General features: G+C 30.4%; 1 protein-coding gene and 6 non-coding genes across 8 annotated transcripts; all 7 read left to right on the top strand.

Annotated features, from left to right (window-relative positions):
- Nucleotides 1-139: 139 nt before the first annotated feature.
- Hpf1 (Histone PARylation factor 1) lies at nucleotides 140-7,059 on the top strand. 2 transcript variants are annotated; one of them, XM_023168306.2, is made up of 5 exons: nucleotides 140-520; nucleotides 815-1,187; nucleotides 5,993-6,221; nucleotides 6,340-6,540; nucleotides 6,666-7,059. In XM_023168306.2, the coding sequence occupies exons 1-5, from the start codon at nucleotides 386-388 to the stop codon at nucleotides 7,003-7,005; spliced, it is 1,278 nt and encodes a 425-aa protein (XP_023024074.2). In that variant the 5' UTR covers nucleotides 140-385; the 3' UTR covers nucleotides 7,006-7,059. The 2 variants fall into 2 exon arrangements, with proteins under 2 accessions (XP_023024074.2, XP_023024072.2); XM_023168304.2 differs by having other exon boundaries at nucleotides 143-520; nucleotides 644-1,187.
- Nucleotides 3,574-3,787, top strand: LOC111512205 (small nucleolar RNA U3). Its single transcript, XR_002723036.2, has one exon. It is a non-coding gene; the product is annotated as a small nucleolar RNA U3 (small nucleolar RNA).
- Nucleotides 7,060-8,710: 1,651 nt separating the features above from the next.
- Nucleotides 8,711-8,923, top strand: LOC111512209 (small nucleolar RNA U3). The gene has a single exon (XR_002723040.2). It is a non-coding gene; the product is annotated as a small nucleolar RNA U3 (small nucleolar RNA).
- A 3,319-nt stretch (nucleotides 8,924-12,242) lies between these two features.
- LOC111512207 (small nucleolar RNA U3) lies at nucleotides 12,243-12,455 on the top strand. The gene has a single exon (XR_002723038.2). It is a non-coding gene; the product is annotated as a small nucleolar RNA U3 (small nucleolar RNA).
- Nucleotides 12,456-15,601: 3,146 nt separating this feature from the next.
- On the top strand, nucleotides 15,602-15,814 carry LOC111512206 (small nucleolar RNA U3). Its single transcript, XR_002723037.2, has one exon. It is a non-coding gene; the product is annotated as a small nucleolar RNA U3 (small nucleolar RNA).
- Nucleotides 15,815-18,666: 2,852 nt separating this feature from the next.
- LOC141485830 (small nucleolar RNA U3) lies at nucleotides 18,667-18,879 on the top strand. Its single transcript, XR_012467491.1, has one exon. It is a non-coding gene; the product is annotated as a small nucleolar RNA U3 (small nucleolar RNA).
- A 2,113-nt stretch (nucleotides 18,880-20,992) lies between these two features.
- On the top strand, nucleotides 20,993-21,205 carry LOC141485832 (small nucleolar RNA U3). Its single transcript, XR_012467493.1, has one exon. It is a non-coding gene; the product is annotated as a small nucleolar RNA U3 (small nucleolar RNA).
- Nucleotides 21,206-21,890: the final 685 nt, after the last annotated feature.

Raw genomic sequence — 21,890 nt, 5'->3', positions numbered from 1 at the left:
ATTCATCTTAGTGAATTTTAAAATATCACTTTCATCAACTTATATGTCATGCAAGTTTTTTTTTGTAATTTTTTTACCCAATGAAAAATGAATCATTTTAAGTTTTTTTTTTTTGATATATCAGCGTTCTATCATTGCTAATACATATGCAAGTTTTTCTGCTCTAAGATAGAGGATAAGGTAAAGTAAGGACAGATTTCTACATAATAGTTTTTTTTTATGTGTGGGATCTTTCCTCAAGTAATAAAGAGAAGAGAAAAGAGAAATAATCTCATTTTTGAGGTTATGTTTGTGTTTTAATCAATCTATCAACAGACAAGTTTAAACACATAAGCGAAAATTCGTATGTTTGAATTCAAAGTTTTCAATATTTTTTTGAGAAGATATGTCGGAAATTAAAGCACAGTACGAAAAATATGTTCAAGATCATAGAATACCATGTAAATACGGAGTTAAATGTTACCAAAAAAATCCTATCCATCATGAAAAATATAAGCACCCACCATTAAAGAAAAATGAAGTAAGTAGTGAATTTTCTACAATTTCTCTGATAAGAGTCTAATTGAGACCTTTTGCTAGTAATCAATCTTTTTTTATTGGTTTCTGATCAGTTGAAAATTTCTAACTTTGAATATTTCATTAGGATAAAAATCCAAACAGACATGCTACAAAAAAATTTAAAGCAGAGAATAAGGTCATAAGGAACACTGAGTCAGATTCAGATAACAAAGATAATGACGAAGTGAGTGACTCTAGTTCTACAAGTCAAAAGAATAAAACCAATGTGAATAATGATGTCTCTGATTCTGATCAGGGTAGTTCCTCAAAGGAAGGCCAGGATAACTCTGACAATGAATCTGATGATTGTGGAGATGAGAAATCTGCAAATGCTTCCTCTTCAAGCGAAATGGCGACTGAGGAGGAAACGAAGAAAAGCAAATGTAAAAATGACAGTGAAGATACCTGTGCAGATCAAGAAAAGGAAACTACTAAAGAGATGATAACTCACCATGCAACTGAAGAGGAATTACAGTGGTCAAAATTTATAAACGAAAAATTCTTGGTATCGATGCCAAAAGACTTTTATCAGTTTTGGATATTTTGCTCAAAATTGAAGCCAAACAATGGCTTGTTGGCCTTGAGGGATGTTGGATTAACACTAGTTGGGCCATTTGATGTACTTGCAGGCAAGAATTACTACAATATTTTTTAGGAGAAACTTGATTTGATTCATCGTAACAACTTTTTTTTGTATAAAGCTGTGGAGTAGGAAGCTAAAACCTCTCTTTCCCAAATACGTGATTCCATGGTAATTTTTCATCAACCAGGCATGAAGAAATTGCATTTTCTTTATTTTACATATTTTTGCTTGCTCATCATTAATCTGAAGTAAACATTTTTTTCATTTGCTATTTCAGGTTCCTTCTATTCTCGTAGAATAAAATAAAATCTTTTTGACTGCAGAAAAGTTTTGGTGATAGATATTTCGGAATCCGAGAAATATTTTTTCTGTAATTTTAAATAAGTAATTTATTCATGGACTGTATCATGAGTGCAGCAAGTTCAATTCGAAAAAATGTTTACAAATCTATAATTTTCCAAATAAATGTTGTTGAGCTAATGACTTCACTGTGATAATTTGATAAAATTCTAAAGTTGAAGGATTTTGCATGTACTTAGCTTGGTGTAAGAGGGATATCAGTTGAAATTATCTCAAAAAAAGGTAAACGATAATATAAACACAAAAACTCCAAAATTCAAATTTTAGGATTCAGGATCATTAATCCTGAAAATAATAATTACTTGTCAAAAATATCAGTGTTGACATCACCAGACAGGAGCGCCATTTTATGTTCATTTCAAACTATTAAATAGGTGTAGGATATTCAATGGCTTTGAAACTTTGGAAAAGCTATCTAGCCTTCAACTTCTTCAGTTTTTATACATTGCGGGAAATAGTCATAACAACATCCATAACAACATAAATTGAATATATTTATCTGCCTTTCTTGAAGATAATGATGAAATTCTAATAGAAATAGTTTGAATCTACATATTATTTCTCAAGTAGATCGAAACTGTCGAAATAAACAAAACCATTGTATCTCAACAAAAATGTCTGTTATAAGAGATTTATTATCTCATTCTTGAAAGTTGACATTTAAAAATTCAATTATGACATGTTAATGTATAAAAAAATTTGAAACTAAATAATGGCGTTGACATCTTCCCGTATGAAGACGCCATCTATGGGATTGACAGAGAACTAAATCCTTGGATGACAATGGTTAGTCTATATACAAAGTGACAATCCCAAGACTACTATAGTGATATAAGTACCAAAAATAAAATTGGAAACTCGAGCAAACAAAAAGAAGTAGATATAAGTTGAGTATATGATTGTATGAGAAAAGATACAGATGGTATAGACACTGTTATTCAACGTAGGAAATTCATTTTTTCAGTACATGCCATTTTTTGGAATTTTCGATTATAAATTGCTTGAGGGCATATTTGAGGGCATATTTTTTCATTGTTTTCAATTCTACTGGGAGTAGGTTGTACAGTTTTGGACCATAATAGAACACAAATCTTTGTGTATGGCTTTTCTTGTAGAGTGGCATTTTTTTATTTCAAATTCTCGACTGCTGTAGTTCTTACTGTTGTATGAGTTACACAGTTGTTAAAGTTCGAGAACATCCATATTACACATTGGTAACTAAATAATGATCTTACGTTAAATAAATTATTCTTTTGATATAGATGATAGTTAAAAAACGTCTATTTTTTTTAAAGATAATATTCAAAATTGAGTTCTGTTCTGTTTGTAAGCTATTAATGTGGTTGTTGAAAGTACCACCCCATGTATTATACAATATCTCATTATGAATTCAGCCAAAGACTGGTATATTGAAAATATTTTTTTTCCTAAATGTTCATGAAACTGTAAATCTACTTAAGTTATAATATAAAAGCTGATTTCTATTTATGCTTGCTTGTCTGGCAAGGAGTTGGAACTATCAAAACTGTCTGGATAATGAGGAAACATCCAAACAATTCGGAATTAACTGGTGACTATATGTTTTCTATACGCATTAAAAACCCCAGAAAACAGTCGTTCATATCTTCAATGTAAATAATTTTTGGAGTATATCGACTCAACTAATATTTCTCACATACCTATATTAGAAAAAATACACTGACTTTGATTATCGACACTGAAAAGTTCATAGTATGCCCCCAGACCCTGAATATTCTATGAGTCCATGAGCGTGGAGATATTATCGGCAAAGCTTCCGAACGGTAATTTCCGATCCTAAGTTTTTTCTAAAAACAGATAGAAATATCAAAAATTCTCTAGAGGAGGTACATTTTTCATCCACATAACATTTGTAGCTTCCTGTATTCTGCCAACTTTTCAAATGACACCCTATGATATTTTATTTGATAACACTGATGACGTCAGTCAACTACCTGTATTATTATTCTGAATCGAAAGATGGCAGCACTTCCATTAAATTAATATGAACTCAGGTGAACCATTTAAATCCTCTAGTGAAATATAGAAACGTCAAGATCATACTTCACAGGATCATTTCTGTAGTAGATCTTCGCATACTCTCTACTCAATTGTAGAGTTGTCGCAACCATGAGGATGAGTTGAAGTCTCATTTCTTGAGCGTGAGGCAGACAAATTGTGGAAAATTACATTTCTACTTTAGTCATCGATGATCGTTCACTCTTTGGATTTATCCCTAGAGAATAGAAATGAGACATTCTGAGTGGTTGCATTTTAAGAAAAGAAAAGAAAATTATTTCATTTGTTGTGTATTACATTTTTTGTAATTCTAAATACTCACAGAATATTGAAATGGTAACAGTGGCTGTAATTTTAGAAAATAAATTAAGCTATTCAGTAATTTTTGACATTTTCAGTCCATTAATTTGTTGAAACAGCATTTGACTGAAAATTCCGAGAGGAAAGAGAGTCAAAATGCTTCAGAAAATTGTGAAATCTTGGGTGTAATATCAGTAATAAAAGGTAATGAAGTGAAAAATGATTAATTGTCATATTTTTTTATTGATATTATGTTAATACATAATTAATATATTCAATATTAATGGAATCTGAACTGATAATGATAATTTTATTATTCTTTATAAACACTGTTTCAGACACGTCACTACAACTTCTAAAATAAGTTTGAGAGGATAAGATTCGTCAATACAGTTTCTAAAAAATGCTTGTAGATACATGAGATTTACAAAAAAATACAAGTTAATAAGATAAAATTCCAACCTTATAAAAATTTACTAAAACGTAATGTCATGAGTATTTTTCAAATTATAAATCATAACTGACATATTATATCTATTTAAAGTGAGTACAAGTTCAGGAGGAGACCACAAAAGTGCCGCTTTCTTCTTGAATAACTTCGAAAAATTGATAAATTCCATATAATGGATGTTTAGTTAATATTGTCTTCAATAAGATTTTGTATCCTCCGAATGGCAAGTTACGAAATTCGACAGATGAGCATTGTATAGCTTAATTCCATATTATCTGTTCTTTCAACCTATTAGCTGTAAGAACAAGGTTCGATTTATTTCTTGTATCATGTTCATTCACCAAGTTCTGATTAACAAGAGGCAGATTGTCATAAACAGTAACAGAATATAGGGTCATTATTTTAAGTTTACAAATATTGGTCGACATTTTTCATCATAATTGGCAGAGAAGCTTCTTACTGCAGATTTTTGAATGACAAGTATTTTATCAAGATGTACCTTTGATGTATTACTCTAATTGATTATGCCATACCTAAGGCCTGAATGAAAAAGTAAATGATATGATGCAAGTGCCGCACTTTAATTTACTGTTTTTTTTTTAATTCTTCTGTCTTACTGAGTTTACTACACATGTTATTTATATGGTCTATCCATTTCAGGTTGGAATCTATTTGTGCTCCCGAAAATTTTGTAGAATTTTGCTATCTCGATTTAAGCAAATTGTTTCAAAAGTTTGTGTTTCTGTTTTTTGGTCATGGAGAATCAAGTCATTTGGGTGAACCATGATAGAGCTTTCTCTAATATGTCAGTATGGATCATATGAGGATCATCCATTTTATATATTTTTTTACTCAAGGTGCCTGTATGACTACTGAGTCCACTGACTTGACTTTTTTATGTTGCATTTGATTTGTAAATAACCGAAAAGTGAGTTCGCAAGATACAATATTTAAACATCATCATTATAAATCTTGTTAGCTTTTTGAGTAATTTGATGGAGGCTAGACAAGACAAGACAATTTATTTTCCACTGAATGTTACAATACAAGTACCATACATTATGGGAATCGTCACTAATAAATAGGATATAATAATATTACAATTTCACTTTTTGGTCGTAAAATAAAATAAATTAATATAAATAAATAGGTACATGTACACACTTTAAAAATTAATAAATGAAATATAAGTTTATCAATACTAATTAGGATTATTCGGATTATTCGGGAGGGATATCCAACAACAGTAACTTTTTGTGAAGAGTCATATTTTCTGGTGATTCTGCTCCAAACTGAAATGAATATTGGATTGATTATATAATATTAACTGGATGATGTGGTGTCAAAACCAAAAACTGACGGGTACCTCATTATTTTTTTTCGTAATTCAGATGAGATTTTCTCACATTGATGTATAAGCTTTAAAAACAAGTACCTAATAATATTTTTTTTCTTCATCTTCTTTAGACGCCAAGGTGGTTGTTGAAAAGCGCGTTTAGAAGATTATTGCATTGGTGATTTCTTGTTTTGAAAATAACCTACTCCCCAATTCAACAGTTGAGAAAATGAACTATGAAATGTAAAAAGTTTGTTATATAATAAAAGAATAATATTTCTCCATTTTTTTTATTAGTATATATTTCGCATCACTATGTGGAAAAATAAATGTAAAAGCACTAATGTTATGTGGGTATTGCTTTCAGGCAGGTTTAAGAATGTATCCAAATCCGATGATGAGTATCTTATCCACTGGCGGTATTTTCGTGATCCACCTGAATTGCAGACAGTATTAAAAGGAGATGATCGTATCGGATATCATATAGGGTATTTTAGAGATACCCCTGAAGAAATGCCTGTATTTCTGGTTAGCAATTCAGCAAAAAAAGATGGAACTTTGACACCGATGGGTAGTAACATTTTTGCTGCTGTCAAGCAAGTATTTCATTTGATTGATTTTTAATTTCGAAGAACAGTTTTGCTGTAAATAATTTTTTAGGGATCAAGTGAAAATTTTTTCTGGTGAAATCTCACTATTTGGTTTTTATTGCAGTTTTTACCTGGATGATTTGAAAAAAACTGGTGACCCATTCAAAAAAATGCACATAGGAAGAATTCAAGCTGCTTTGAAGAAGGAAGTTGAAAAATTGAAAATTGACCTGTCAAAGAAGAATAAGAATATCATTGAGCGAGAGAAAAAAATTGTTGCTAGAACTCTGAATAAAATTGGACTTGTCGTTCCATACAATAAAAAGTGAGTATTATAGTTTACTTGATGAAGTTGACTAAAATTTCAGTTGTTGAGCTAAGAGCTCATCCCTCTGACTCATGTTCCAATATTGATGTAATAATTGATTGAAAATTTATTCCGTATTGCAGAACAGAGTTGGGGTACAGAGAACTAGCTCTGAATAACAAGGATTTGAACACATTATTTACAAAATTGGAAAACTCCAAATCTGATGTAGAAAAGCAGAAATTACTTTCGGACTTGCAGCCAGTTTTCACATTTTCCAGTATAGCAACAGATGAATGTGATTTTGGAACGGGAATCGAGCTTGGGTGGAACATTATAAGTCACGGAGTTGAAGACTTGAACCGAACTGCTGAAAGATCACTAGCCATAAATTACCGTCTGTTAAAAAGAGAAGCTTTCGCAAGAATCGCTGAAGCACATATGAAAAATCGGCGAAAGGGATGTGATTTGAGTATTTTATAAATCTTCATGAAAGTAAATTTTTTTATTTTGAATAAATATGACATTTTGTGAGAATTTATTATTTTTTTTATATTCTATTAAGAAACAAATTGAATGTTCATTTTCTTCTGTAGTAATTTAGGTCTGAAATGACTGACATTTTTACTAGGCTAGTTTATCAATTGCAAAAGTAAATACATAAAATTTGTCAACTCATTCAAATTCTTTGAATTCTTTTCGTTATGATTTTTGAAACTTGAAGCATACATTGAGAATCAAAATTTTGGAAAAAAGCTGATGTAAAAAATTAGCATTGTCTCCCAGATAAAATAGTATGAAATAGTAATACCAAAAATAGCAGTGAGGTTTAATTCAGACACTGTAGATAATGTTCATTTTCTTTATCATATCTCATCATGAAATGGGCTACTCCCTATTTCTGCTCAAATGCCAATAAAACTCTTCTCCATTTAAATCAAAGTTCAATTGATTATCATTTTGTGGTTTAATCATTTAATTTTACATCAGATGAAAACGTTTTCTGATTGGTTACAATACGCCACTATATTTGTAAACCTTTATTTTTCAAATTTCTTGACAGAAAATCAAAATTTGACAGCTTCAATTTATCCAATATCCAGTTACTGAAACTACTTCCTTAGAGAAACACCCAGAAGCAAGCACAATATTTCTTTTGAATACAAAAGTATAATTAGTAGAACCAGTATTGGCCTTATATTATTTTTGAAGTGGTACGATATGTGAATTTTTGGAAAATGGCGAACCTTACATACAGGGAACAAATTCGCTACACAATTCTCGAAATACTGTTATGAAGGTCGAAGTATCTTTTTATGAAACAAGTGTACTGAACAAATTGTGGTTGAGAATTTCAACAAAAGTGGATTTTAAATATGCCCATAAATTATTTTTACTTTTTGCACAATATTGTATTCAACACCCAAGTCAAATGCTTAATTTTTTTTCTAATATAAAATATTTCTCCACAGCTTACGCAAACTTGTAAAATCAGATTTTTTGAGAGGGAATTTTGCATGCCACTGTATTAATTACATTTTTTATTGATTTTTATTTCTTAGGTAGGAATTCCCTTGTCAATTGTCAACAATAATTCAGAGTAAAATGTTTCTTGTGCCCTCATATAATTTAATATTAAGTGAGTATTGATTAGCTTGATTGAAGATCTAATACTAAACCAAAAAGATATAATAATAAACTTGCGTTTCGCGGATATACATTATTTTTTTTGGTAGTCAAAATGATGTTGCAAGTAGAGCGGATATAATGTTGCAACTAAAGTGGGTAGCAAGCTGTTGTCTCCATTTGCCAAAATATTTGTATGAAGAAATACAACTTGCGAATTTTAGGAAGAGACTTGAAAAATCTATTTCTCTCACTCTCGCTGTCTTCTAACGAACGCAGATCTAGTGGGCGGGGCCATAACGGAATTCAGAAAGCTCTTCCTGCATTTGACAAGCTGTAAATAATTGAAGGTAGAAATTAAGTATAATATAAATTGAAATTTCACTTAGTTCTAATTACTTTTCTACAACCGTGTGTGATGAATCAATTGATAACACATAACACTGATGGCGGCAGTTGACTACCTGTATTATTATTCTGAATGTAAAGATGGCAGCACTTCCATCAAACTGAGATAAACCCAGGTGAACCATTCAAATTCTCTGGAAAATGTGGAAGTTTTAAGATCATACTTCACAGGATCATTTCTGTAGTAGATCTTCGCATACTCTCTACTCAAATGTAGAGTTGTCGCAACCATGAGGATGAGTTGAAGTCTCGTTTCTTGAGCGTGAGGCAGACAAATTGTAGAAGCTACTTTTCTACATTAGTCATCGATGATCGTTCACTCTTCGGAATTATCCGTTGAGAATAGAAACGAGACATTCTGAGTGGTTGCATTTTGAGAAATCAAACAAAATTATTCAATTTACTGTTTTCAACATTTTATAAATCAAATTAATTACTCACAGAATATTGGAAGCGTTATGTTTCTTCAAAAGAAATCTATAACTCGATATTCTATGATTTTGTAATATTTAATATGGAATAATTAAATACCTTGCAAATCTTGTATGATCTGGGTCACAAGATCCTTTTTTTGGGCACCGAAAATTATGATCCAGGGCTCATTCGATTCGGAATTACCTTCAGCAACTTTCTGAAAAATTTCAAGAGGGTCTCGAAAAAATTGCAAAAGTTATAAACAATTTAGTAAAAAAAGGAGGGTTTGGTTTTTTGCAAATATCTCGGAAAACATTAAGGATATCTGAAATTTGAAGAAAGATCCTTAAAGAAGGGGAAATTTGCTAAAAAAAATTGCAAAAGTTATAAACAATTTAGTAAAAAAAGAAGGGTTTGGTTTTTTGCAAATATCTCTGAAAACATTAAGGATATCCGAAATTTGAAGAAAGATCCTCAAAGAAGGGGAAATTTCCTAAAAAAAGTCTTGCCTTCCGGATCTCTATCATCAATATTTATAATTTTAATTCAAATGCGAAAATACCACTAAAAGCGGGTGATGCGCGTCTAGTACGCACCTTTGAAAAATAAAAAAATTAAAATTATTTTAACCCATTAAATATCATTATTAAGAAAGAAAATCACATACCTTCTAGACATTTGAATAAACGAAAATCCATGGAAATTTTTTTTCCCGTGATTGTTTTATTAGATATACTTTAGTTAATTGACTGATTTTTAAAAATTTCAAATTTACATAAAAACCCTGATAATTTTTAAACTAAAAACATCAAATTCTGTTCACTTCTTGGAGCCTTCAAAAGCCTTCAGAAAAGGTTACTGTTGGAAAATAAAATTTGGTTTTCCACCTTTGTTATTAATAATCAAAGACGTTAAAAAGTGAAAAAAACTGAAGCAATGAAAAACTTTTTTTTTCAGTATTCAAATTTATTCGTATTCTTATTATTTGAAGTTATATAAAAGTGGTTTTTCATAATATTTAGCTCTATTTGTTCAAATAAACAAATGTATTGTTTATAAGATATTTGAAATTTTTTTGCAGGGATTTTTATCAGTGATGAATATTATAAAAACAAAATTGTTTCTTAAAAAAAATATTGCTTAAAAACGCATTTGTTGGTTAACACTTTTTTTGATACTGAATTTTAATATTAAGGAACGATTATGTTTTGGACATAATTTCTATTTCTCTTCGATATTCTAAATTTTTTATTTATTTATATTTTCTTTATTTATTTATTGAACAATTATTCTTATTTGTGTATAACTACTTCATTTTTTCTTTCCAATATTTCGTTTACCTTACCTATTGTTATATTATTTGTGAAAATTTTATTAAAACAACGATAAAAATAAAATAAAAACAACAATAAAAATTAATTGGCGCTCCAGGGCGACTTCATTGATTCCAGTGGCGCATTTGCTTTTTCAGCTGCAGGAATACCCGAAAACCTGCAGCACCACATCATCTGAAGATCTTGATCTAACAATGTCCTCCTCTCTCTTATAAAACAAAATTGGTGTCTCCAGAGGCTCCAATAAATTCAATGCATCACCAGAACACTTCGTGACACGACTATCGTCAAACTTAAACCAGTCCGTTTCTTCTTTGACCAAGGCGTAATAATGACCAAATTCAACGCCAGAACCACAGTGAACAATGACTGCATGAATATTATAATAGTGGTCTGCTAGGTTGAAATGTTCATCTATCTCGAACCTTCCAAAGAGTTTCTTGCTTCCGTTAGAGGTTGAGTCTTGTTTGAACAATTTGTTTTGAGCAAATAAATTTTTATGATATATCATTTTGAATACTACAAAAAAAAAACAATCATGTGTCACTTTTTGTGTAAAAAAATTTATCTTTATTTTTCACAAGATTTTTTTAATATTTTGCTATTTCTGCGTTTGGCGTTGTTTTTGTTTTGTTTGGTAGTATTTAAAAAAATATATCGTTAAAATCACTTTGTTCAAAACAAATAAAGAATAAATGAAGAAAATATAAATTAAAAAATAGTTTTTTTCAGAATATCAAAGAGAAATAGAAATTATGATTTAAAAAAAATCGTTCCTAGTAGCAAAAAAATTGTTTATCAATAAATGCGTTTTTAAGCAATATTTTTTTTAAGAAACGATTTTGTTTTTGAAAATTATAATATTCATCACTGATAAAAATCCCCCCAAAAAAATCAGATATCTTATAAACAATACATTTGTTAATGAATTATATTTAAACAAATAGAGCTAAAAATTATGAAAAATAATTTTTATATAACTTTAAATAATAAGAATACGAATAAATTTGAATATTGAAAAAAATTTGTTTTCATTGCTTTCATTGAATTTTTCATTTCTTAACTTCTTTGATTAATAATAACAAATTATTTTTTTTTGATTTTTCCAACGGAAATCATCCTTGAAGGCTTTCAAGAATAGTTCCAAGAAGTAAAAAAAATTTGATGTTTTCAGTTTGAAAATTATCAGGGTTCTGTAAATAAAAAAAAAGTTCCATGGATTTTCGTTCATTATAGTTCCAAGAAGTAAAAAAAAATTGATGTTTTCAGTTTGAAAATTATCAGGGTTCTGTAAATAAAAAAAAAGTTCCATGGATTTTCGTTCATTCAAGTGTCTAGAAGGTATGTGAATTTTTTTCTCAATAATGATATTTAATTGGTTAAAATAATTTTTATTGTTCGAAGGTCCGTATCGGTCACATCGCCCGCATTTAGCGCTATTTTCGATATTGGCGATAGAGTTCCGGGGGTGGGACTTTTTTCAATAAATTTCCTAATCTTTGAGGATCTTTTTTCAATTTTCGGATATCTTCAATATTTCCCGAAATATTTACAAAAAACCAAACTCCCCTTTTTTACTAAATTGTTTATAACTACGGCAATTTTTTCGAGCCCCTCTTGAAATTTTTCAAAAATTTTCGGTGCCCTTGAACAGAAGTTTTAAAAAAGGTATTGTGACCCAGACTATGTATAGGTCCCAATTTTAAATGCTTTTTGTAACGTAACTAATATTTCTTATATACCTATTTTGGAAAAGTATACAGACTCTCATGAACGAAACTCAAAAGTTCATAGTGTGCCTCCCAAAGCCTGAAGATATTCTATGAGTCCATATGGACCATGTATTATTATTCTGAATCAAAAGATGGCAGCACATCCATTGAACTAAGACGAACTCAGGTGAACAATTTAAATACTCTGGTAAAATATAGAAACGTCAAGATCATACTTCACAGGATCATTTCTGTAGTAGATCTTCGCATACTCTCTACTCAAATGTAGAGTTGTCGCAACCATGAGGATGAGTTGAAGTCTCGTTTCTTGAGCGTGAGGCAGACAAATTGTGGAAACTACTTTTCTACTTAAGTCATCGATGATCATTCACTCTTCGGAATTATCCGTTGAGAATAGAAACGAGACATTCTGAGTGGTTGCATTTAAGAAAATAAACAAAATTGTTCAATTGGTTCTGTTTTTTACATTATGTAAATCAAATTATTCTGAGTATTGAAACCTGAGAACATCTTTCAGCTCGTGGACAATATTTTTTTTCGAAGGAGATCTATAATTCACATAGTTACTATATAATATTTAATACGAAATAATTTACATACTTGTTTGTCCACGAGCTGAAAGATGTTCTCAGCAAAGCTACCGAACGAAAATTTCGGATCCAAAGTTTTTTAGAAACACGTATAGTAGAGAATAGAAACAAATTTCTTACGTTTTTAGCCATTTCAAATACTTTTTATTTCAATCACAGGATAGAAATATCATTTTTGTTCTGAAAAACATTAGGTATTGCTATAAATTTGTTTTATGAAGCTTCGTTTAACTGAAAATCCCGAGTCAATGCTTCTGAAAATTTGTGAACTATTAGAAATATGAGTGTACTGAACATGTTAAATAAAACAATGAAAGTGATGTATGGGTCAGATATTCTGAGAATTGCCTCGTATAGGTATAGAGAAAACATAATTTCATTATATGGTAACATTGCTAGGTATATTCTAAACCGCATCAGGTATAGATGGGGAAAAGGTAACTATCCTTGGGAACAGTGAATAGTCAAAGAAAATTTACAGATATTTTCGCCATTCTCGAGTCATACAGAATGGAAAAGGAAAATTTAATTGTATTCGAAATGTACAATTTAGCAATGAATGTTTGATTAAACGTTTCGTGTCAACCCTTATTTTTTTCTCAAATACGTACCTGTCTCTTTTATTACAAACATTGAAAACCATAAAATTACAATACAGTGGTAGGTATATGTATATCTATCTTAGCCATTTCAAATAATTTCTTATTTTAATCACAGGATAGAAATATAATTTTTGTTCGGAAAAACATTACCATAGTAAATTTGTTTTTTGAAGCTTCGGTTCACTGAAAATCCCGAGTCAATGCTTCTGAAAATTTGTGAACTATCAGGAATATGAGTGTACTGAACATTTTAAATAATATCTTGTTCAACAATGAAAGTGATGGAAGGGTCAGATATTCTGAGAATTGCCTCGTATATAGAGAAAACATAATTTCATTATATGGTATCAATGCTAGGTATATTCTAAACCGCAATAGGTATAGATGGGGAAAAAGGTAACTATCCTTGGGAACCGTGCAATAGTCAAAAAAAATTAACAAATGTACTTATAACCATTTAGCAATGAACGTTGGATTAAACGCTTCGTGTCAACATGGACACCCTTCCTTTTTTTCAAATACGTACCTGTCTTTTTTATTGCAAATATTCAAAATCATAAAATTACAATACTTCTTAACTGAATAAAATTGCAGCAATCTCATTTTTTGATAAAATTGTACATAATGATTAAAAAAACAAATTCGAATTAGATTTTTCTTCGATTTTTTGCATTTTCTGAGAACATTTCCTATAGTAATGTATTTTTTTACACTATCAGAAAGTAGAGATTTCAAATAACAAAAAGCACACCGACTTTTTGAAAAAAGCTGAAATTTTGACGCGAGTATTTTCGCTTGGAAATTAGGGTGCTTTTTTGATATTAAGTCAAAATAAGGTGAAAAAAAAATATTTCAAAAGAAATAAATTACAGTGTATTTGGGACATAAAAACGTAAGTTTTCACCGAATTTCGTAGAATATTTTTTTTAGATAAAAATTAAAAAGCATAAACGTGGTTTTTTGAATTTATCATATAAATTTTGAGGTTGTGTGTAAAAAAGTAGTAGATCTTTTTATTACCTACAACTTTACCTTTTAACTTTTTTCTGTAGGACTTAAAAATCATTTTTATGTAACTTTAAATAATAAGAATACGAATAAATTTGAATATTGAAAAAAAATTGTTTTCATTGCTTCCATTGAATTTTAATTTTTTTAACTTCCTTGATTAATAACAACATATTGAATTTTTTTCATTTTTCCAACGGGAATCTTTCTTGAAGGCTTTCAAGAAAAGTTACAAGAAGTGAAAAAAATTTGAGGTTTTTAGTTTAAAAACTATCAGGGTTTTTATGTAAATTTGAAACTTGTAAAAATTGGTTAATTAACTAAAGTATATCAAATAAAACGATCACTAAAATAAATTTTTTTTCATGGATTTTCGGTCATTCAAGTGTCTAGAAGGTATGCGATTTTTTTTTATAATGATATTTAATGGGTTAAAATAATTTTTATTGTTCGAAGGTCCGTATCGGTCAGCGCGTGCCAGATCCTCTTTGAGGATCTTTTTTCAAATTTCGGATATCTTCAATATTTCTCGAAATATTTGCAAAGAAACCCAACCCCCCTTTTTTTACTAAATTGTTTATAACTTTGTCAATTTTTTCGAACCCATCTTGAAATTGTTCAAAAAGTTGCTAGATGGTCATTTCGAATCGAATGAGCCTTGGATCATAATTTTCGGTGCTCTTGAACAGAAGTTCCAAAAAAAGGTATTGTGACCCAGACTATGTATAGGTCTCAATGTAAATGGTTCTTTGGAGTATGTCAACCTAACTAATATTTCTTATATACCTATTTTGAAAAATATACAGACTCTCATGAACTACACTCAAAAGTTCATAGTGTGCCTCACAAAGCCTGAAGATATTATATGAGTCCACGAGCTTAGATTTTCCCAGCAAAGCTTTCGAACGAAAGGTTTTTTCTAAACAGGTATATAAAGTAATGTTGTAATATATTTTTACTGTAAAATAATTATCTATTTTTACTATAATTATGGATGTTATTAAAACAACGATAAAAATAAAATAAAAACAACAATAAAAATTAATTGGCGCTCCGGGGCGACTTCATTGATTCCTGTGGCGCATTTGCTTTTTCAGCTGCAGGAAAACCCGGAAAAACCTGCAGCACCACATCATCTGAAGATCTTGATCTAACAATGTCCTCTCTCTTATAAAACAAAATGTAGGGTGTCTCCAGAGGCTCCAATAAAGAAAAATGTGATGAATCATTTGATAAGACGTAACACCGATGACGTCAGTCGACTACCTGTGTTATTATTCTGAATCGAAAGATGGCAGCACTTCCATCAAACTAAGGTAAACCGAGGTGAACCATTTGAATTCACTGGAAAATATGGATACTTTAAGATCATACTTCACAGGATCATTTCTGTAGTAGATCTTCGCATACTCTCTACCTAATTGTAGAGTTGTCGCAACCATGAGGATGAGTTGAAGTCTCGTTTCTTGAGCGTGAGGCAGACATATTGTGGAAACTACTTTTCTACATTAGTCATCGATGATCGTTCACTCTTCGGAATTATCCGTTGAGAATAGAAACGGGACATTCTGAGTGGTTGCATTTTAAGAAAATAAACACAATTATTCAATTCGTTCTGTTTTTTACATTTTGTAAATCAAATTACTCAGTATTTCAACCGTTATTTTTCTCCGAAGGAGATCTATAACTCATATAGGTACTATATTTTGTAATAATTGATATGGAATAATTCACCTACTTGCCCACGAACTTAAAGATTTTCTCAGCAAAGCTTCCGAACGAAAATTTTGTATCCCAAGTTTTTTCGAAACACGTATAGTACAAATACTTATTTTATTTCAATCACAGGATAGTAATATCATTATTACATTTTATGAAGCTTCGTTTAACTGAAAATTCTGCTTCTGCTTCTGAAAATTTGTGAACTATTAGGAATATGAGTGTACTGAACATGTTAAATACCTAATATCTTGCTGAACAATGAAAGTGATGGAAGGGTCAGATATTCTAAGAATTGCCTCTAAACCGCAACAGGTATAGATGGGGAAAAAGGTAGCTATCCTTGGGAACAGTGCAATAGTCAAAGAAAATTTACAAATAATTTGGCAATTTTCGAGTCATACAGAGAATATCATAAATGGAAAAGGAAAGCTCATTGTAGATATTCGAAATGTACTTATAACCATTTAGCAATGATTGTTTGGTGACATTCCGAGTGGTTTGTAAAAAATAAACAAATATTAATATATTTAATATTTCTTACATTTTCAACCATTTCAAATAATTATTTATTTCAATCATAGGATAAAAATATAATTTTTGTTCGGAAAAACATTACCGTTGTAAATTTGTTTTTTGAAGCTTCGTTTCACTGAAAATCCCCAGTCAATGCTTCTGTAAATTTGTGAAATATTAGGAATATGAGTGTACTGAACATGTTAAATATCTTGCTTAACAATGAAAGTGATGGAAGGGTCAGATATTCTGAGAATTGCCTCGTATATAGAGAAAACATAATTTCATTATATGGTAACATTGCTAGGTATATTCTAAACCGCAACAGTTATAGATGGGGAAAAGGTAACTATCCTTGGGAATAGTGCAATAGTCAAAAAAAAATTGCAAACGTTGGATTAAACGCTTCATGTCAACATGGACACCCTTCCTTTTTTTCAAATACGTATCTGTCTTTTTTATTGCGAATATTCAAAATCATAAAATTACAATACCTCATAACTGAATAAAATTGCAGCAATCACATTTTTTGATGAAATTGTACTTAATGATAAAAAAACAAATTCGAATTAGACTTCTCTTCGATTTTTTGCATTATCTGAGAACATTTACTGTAGTAATGTATTTTTTTACACTATCAGAAAGTGGAGATTTCAAAGAACAAAAAGCACACCGACTTTTTGAAAAAAGCTGATATTTTGACGCGAGTGTTTTCGATTGGAAATTAGGTTGCTTTTTTGATATTAAGTCAAAATAAGGTGAAAAAAATTAATATTTTAAAAGGAATAAATTACAGTGTATTTGGGACATAAAAAGGTAAGTTTTCACCAAATTTCGTAGAATATTTTTTTATGAAAAAGATAAAAATTAAAAAGCATAAACGCGGTTTTTTGAATTTTTCATATAAATTTTGAGGTTGTGTGTAAAAAAGTAGTAGATCTTTTTCTTTTTATTACCTACAACTTTGCCTTTTAACTTTTTTCTGTAGGACTTGTAGTTTTGCCGAAAATCGAGATAAACCATTTTTTACCCCTGAAAACTCACCCCCTCCCACTACCCGAACTCATATCGCCCGTAATTTATTTTTCCTTTCATTTTTATCACATCCACCTCCTTTTCAAATGGGTTTCATCCTACTATTAGGTACTTTTGTTCACTTTTCACCATTTTTGAAGGCTTCAGCCATGGTCTAGTCAGATTATGGAATTCTTAAATGTTAGGGATTTTCATCTTAATCCGACGAAAGTAACTCTTGACAAGGAACGGCCTAATTCAACATTGAGTTTGAATATCAAAAGATCAGTTAATTGGTAATGACACGTATGATCACATATTGTTTTCAGTTCCCGAATCGAAAATAATTTAGAAATCGACACAGCTGTCCTGTTCCATAAGTAATCAACAATAAATATATTTTTCAGGTAACCGCTGTCAAAAATTCTCATTCTCAATCATAATTGTTTCAAATGAAACGCTTCGCCGTATCAGAATTTGACATTTTAAAAATTTTTAACTTTAAAATACCGTATATGTAGACACCACAAGCGTTAAAACGTAACTGACCACTCCGACACAGCCGATTGCAGTTAAATCTGATTGGCCAGCATAGGAAGGCTTGTTTATTTCACCCAATAGGTGATCGTGCTTTGATTACACATCTATCTTTTTCTGGGTTACTTTGCTTCTGAGATGGCTATAGTTTAGAGATGAATTCAAAATAATTACTTTATTTTTCAACTTTGTCAATTTTCTCAGGTTTTTTTCATGCATATAGAAAAAATTCATTGTCACTAGTGAAGTACCCATCGTAAGTTTTGTTTGAAACTTGAGTCGATTGAAGCAGAGAATGATAACAGAGGAAAATATATTTTATGCAGAGCTTCTGAACAAAAATTTCCGATCCTGAGTATTTTCTGCAGTAGGACAGAAATATTAGAAATCTCTCAGGGGGACACATTTTTCATCCACGCGACATTTGTTCACGTAGCTCCCCGTATGCCCCTAGCTCTTCCCTTAACATTTTCAAATGACAACATATCATGTGTGATAAATCGTTTGATAACAGTCATGTAGTATTGATGACGTCAGCCGAACACTTTTATTATCATTCTGAATAAAAAGAAGGCAGCACTTTCATTAATCTCGAATAAACTTAGGTGAAACATTTGAATACTCTGGAAAACTTGAGATTCTTAAGATCATACTTCACAGGATCATTTCTGTAGTAGATCTTCGCATACTCTCTACTGAAATGTAGAGTTGTCGCAACCATGAGGATGAGTTGAAGTCTCGCTTCTTGAGCGTGATGCAGACAAATTGCAGAAGCTACTTTTCTTCATTAGCCATCGATGGTCGTTCACTCTTCGGAATTATCCGTTGAGAATAGAAACGAGACATTCTGAGTGGTTGCATTTTGAGAAATCAAACAAAATTATGCAATTTGCTGTATTAGATAGATATACTTTAGTTAATCGACTAATTTTTACAAGTTTTAAATTTACATAGAAACCCTAATAATTTTTAAACTGAAAACATCAAATTCTGTTCACTACTTGTAGCCTACAAAACCCTTTAAAAAAGATTACTGTTGGAAAAATAAAAAAATTTTGGTTTTCCACTTTGTTATCAATAATCAAAGACGTTTAAAAGTGAAAAAAATTGAAGCAATGAAAAACTTTTTTTTTCAATATTCAAATTTATTCGTATTCTCATTATTTAAGGTACATAAAAGTGGTTTTTCATAATATTTAAATGTATTGTTTATAAGATATTTGAAATTTTTATCAGTGAAGAATATTATATTAAAAAACAAAATTGTTTCTTAAAAAAAAGTATATTGCTTAAACACGCATTTGTTGAATAACAATTTTATTTGCTACTGAATTTGAATATTAAGGAACGATTATGTTTTGGACATAATTTCTATTTCTCTTCAATATTCTAATTTTTTTTATTTATATTTTCTTTAATGAACAATTTGTTTCAAACAAATTAATTTTTACGATATATTTTTTTTAAACTACAAAAAAAGACAAAACAACCATGTGACACTTTTTGTGTAAACCATTTTTTATTTTTCACTTTTTTCTTCGATATTTTGCTATTTTTGCGTTTGGCGTTGTTTTTGTTTTGTTTGGTAAAAAAAAATATCCTCAACATTACTTTGTTCAAAACAAATTAAGAAAATACAAATTAAAAAATAGTTCTTTTCAGAATATCAAAGAGAAATAGAAATTATGATTAAAAAAAAATCGTTCCTCAATATTCATATTTCGTAGCAAAAAAATTGTTAATCAACAAATGCGTTTTCAATCAATACATTTTTTTTAAGAAACGATTTTGTTTTTATAAATTATAATATTCATCACTGATAGAAATCCCCCAATAACATTTAGATATCTTATAAACAATACATTTGTTTATAAATTATTTTCAAATAGAGCTAATAATTATGAAAAATCATTTTTATGTAACTTTGAATAATAAGAATACGAATAAATTTGAATATTGAAAAAAAAATTGTTTTCATTGCTCCCATTGAATTTTGCATTTTTTAACTTCCTTGATTAATAATAACAAATTGAATTTTTTTTATTTTTCCAACGGGAATCTTTCTTGAAGGCTTTCAAGAAAAGTTACAAGAAGTGTAAAATATTGAGGTTTTTAGTTTAAAAACTATCAGGGTTTTTAAGTAAATTTAAAACTTGTAAAAATTGGTTAATTAACTAAAGTATATCAAATAAAACGATCACTAAAAAAAATTTTTTCCATGGATTTTTGGTCATTCAAGTGTCTAGAAGGTATGTGAATTTTTTTTCTTAATAATGATATTTAATGGGTTAAAATAATTTTTATTGTTCGAAGGTTCGTATCGGTCAGCGCGTGCCAGATCCTCTTTGAGGATCTTTTTTAAAATTTCGGATATCTTCAATATTTCCTAAAATATTTGTAGTAAAACCAAACCCCCTTTTTTTTACTAAATTGTTTATAACTGTGGCAATTTTTTCGAACCCGTTTTGAAATTGTTCAAAAAGTTGCTAGGTGTCATTTCGAATCGAATGAGCCCTGGATCATAATTTTCGGTGCCCTTGAACAGAAGTTCCAGAAAAAGGTATTGTGACCCAGACTATGTATAGGTCTCAATGTAAATGGTTCTTTGGAGTATGTCAACCTAACTAATATTTCTTATATACCTATTTTGAAAAATATACATACTCTCATGAACTACACTCAAAAGTTCATAGTGTGCCTCCCAAAGCCTGAAGATATTCTATGAGTCCACGAGCTTAGATTTTCCCAGCAAAGCTTCTGAAAGAAAATTTCGGAACCCAAGTTTTTTTCGAAACAGGTATAGAAATATTAAAATTAAAAATGTGATGAATCATTTGATGAGACGTAACACAGATGACGTCAGTCGACTACCTGTGTTATTATTCTGAATCGAAAGATGGCAGCACTTCCATCAAACTAAGGTAAACCGAGGTGAACCATTTAAATTCACTGGAAATTATGAACACTTTAAGGTCATACTTCACAGGATCATTTCTGTAGTAGATCTTCGCATACTCTCTACTCAAATGTAGAGTTGTCGCAACCATGAGGATGAGTTAAAGTCTCGTTTCTTGAGCGTGAGGCAGGCAAATTGTGGAAGCTACTTTTCTACATTTGTCATCGATGATCGTTCACTCTACGGAAGTATCTGTCGAGAATAGAAACGTGACATTCTGAGTGGTTGCATTTTGAGGAATTAAGCAAATCATTCAATTTGCTGTTTGTTACACGTTTTATATTAGCTTCACCTGTATGTATATAACTCTCCTTTTCATTTCATATCGGGATCGTATTTGACAGAATTACCCACATAATTGCTTGATCTATTCGCGGGAAGATGGCGGTGTACGAAACCTCCTTGGCCTGCTGCCTTCCTTGGGTTTAGTAGCTGATTCTCAGGCTTCTTCATCGGAAAATGTCGATGGTCATTTTTCTGAACAATATACGGCTGATTGATCCCAAAGTTTAGATAAAATAAATATAGTTTGAAAAGTTTAAAAAACACGCTTTTATAGCATACGAAACTAAAAAATGAAAAATAAATATAAATAGCAGTAGGACTTAGGATGGGTTCATCTATTTGTGTTTCTCATACTTGTGTTTGCGGTAGTATAGTTGATGAGAAAGGTACACATGGTTTGAGTTGCAGGAGAAGTGCAGGGCGTATATCTCGACATCATCAAGTGAACGACATATTGAAACGAGCTATGTTGTCAGCGGATGTTCCTGTGATTCTGGAACCCTTAGGTACCAGTCGAGATGATGGTAAACGACCAGATGGCATGTCTCTCATACCATGGAAATACGGTAAACCTGTGGTATGGGACTTTACTTGCGTTGACACGGTCGCGGCTTCCCATCTAGCCG

Source organism: Leptinotarsa decemlineata, unplaced genomic scaffold (genome assembly GCF_025532065.1).
Source record: "Leptinotarsa decemlineata unplaced genomic scaffold, Ldec_3_MD MMD2_tig00026336_RagTag_RagTag, whole genome shotgun sequence".
Taxonomy (NCBI): Eukaryota; Metazoa; Arthropoda; class Insecta; order Coleoptera; family Chrysomelidae; genus Leptinotarsa; species Leptinotarsa decemlineata.
The sequence above is the reverse complement of the archived record's forward strand: the minus strand, read 5'-3'. Positions and strand labels throughout refer to the sequence as shown.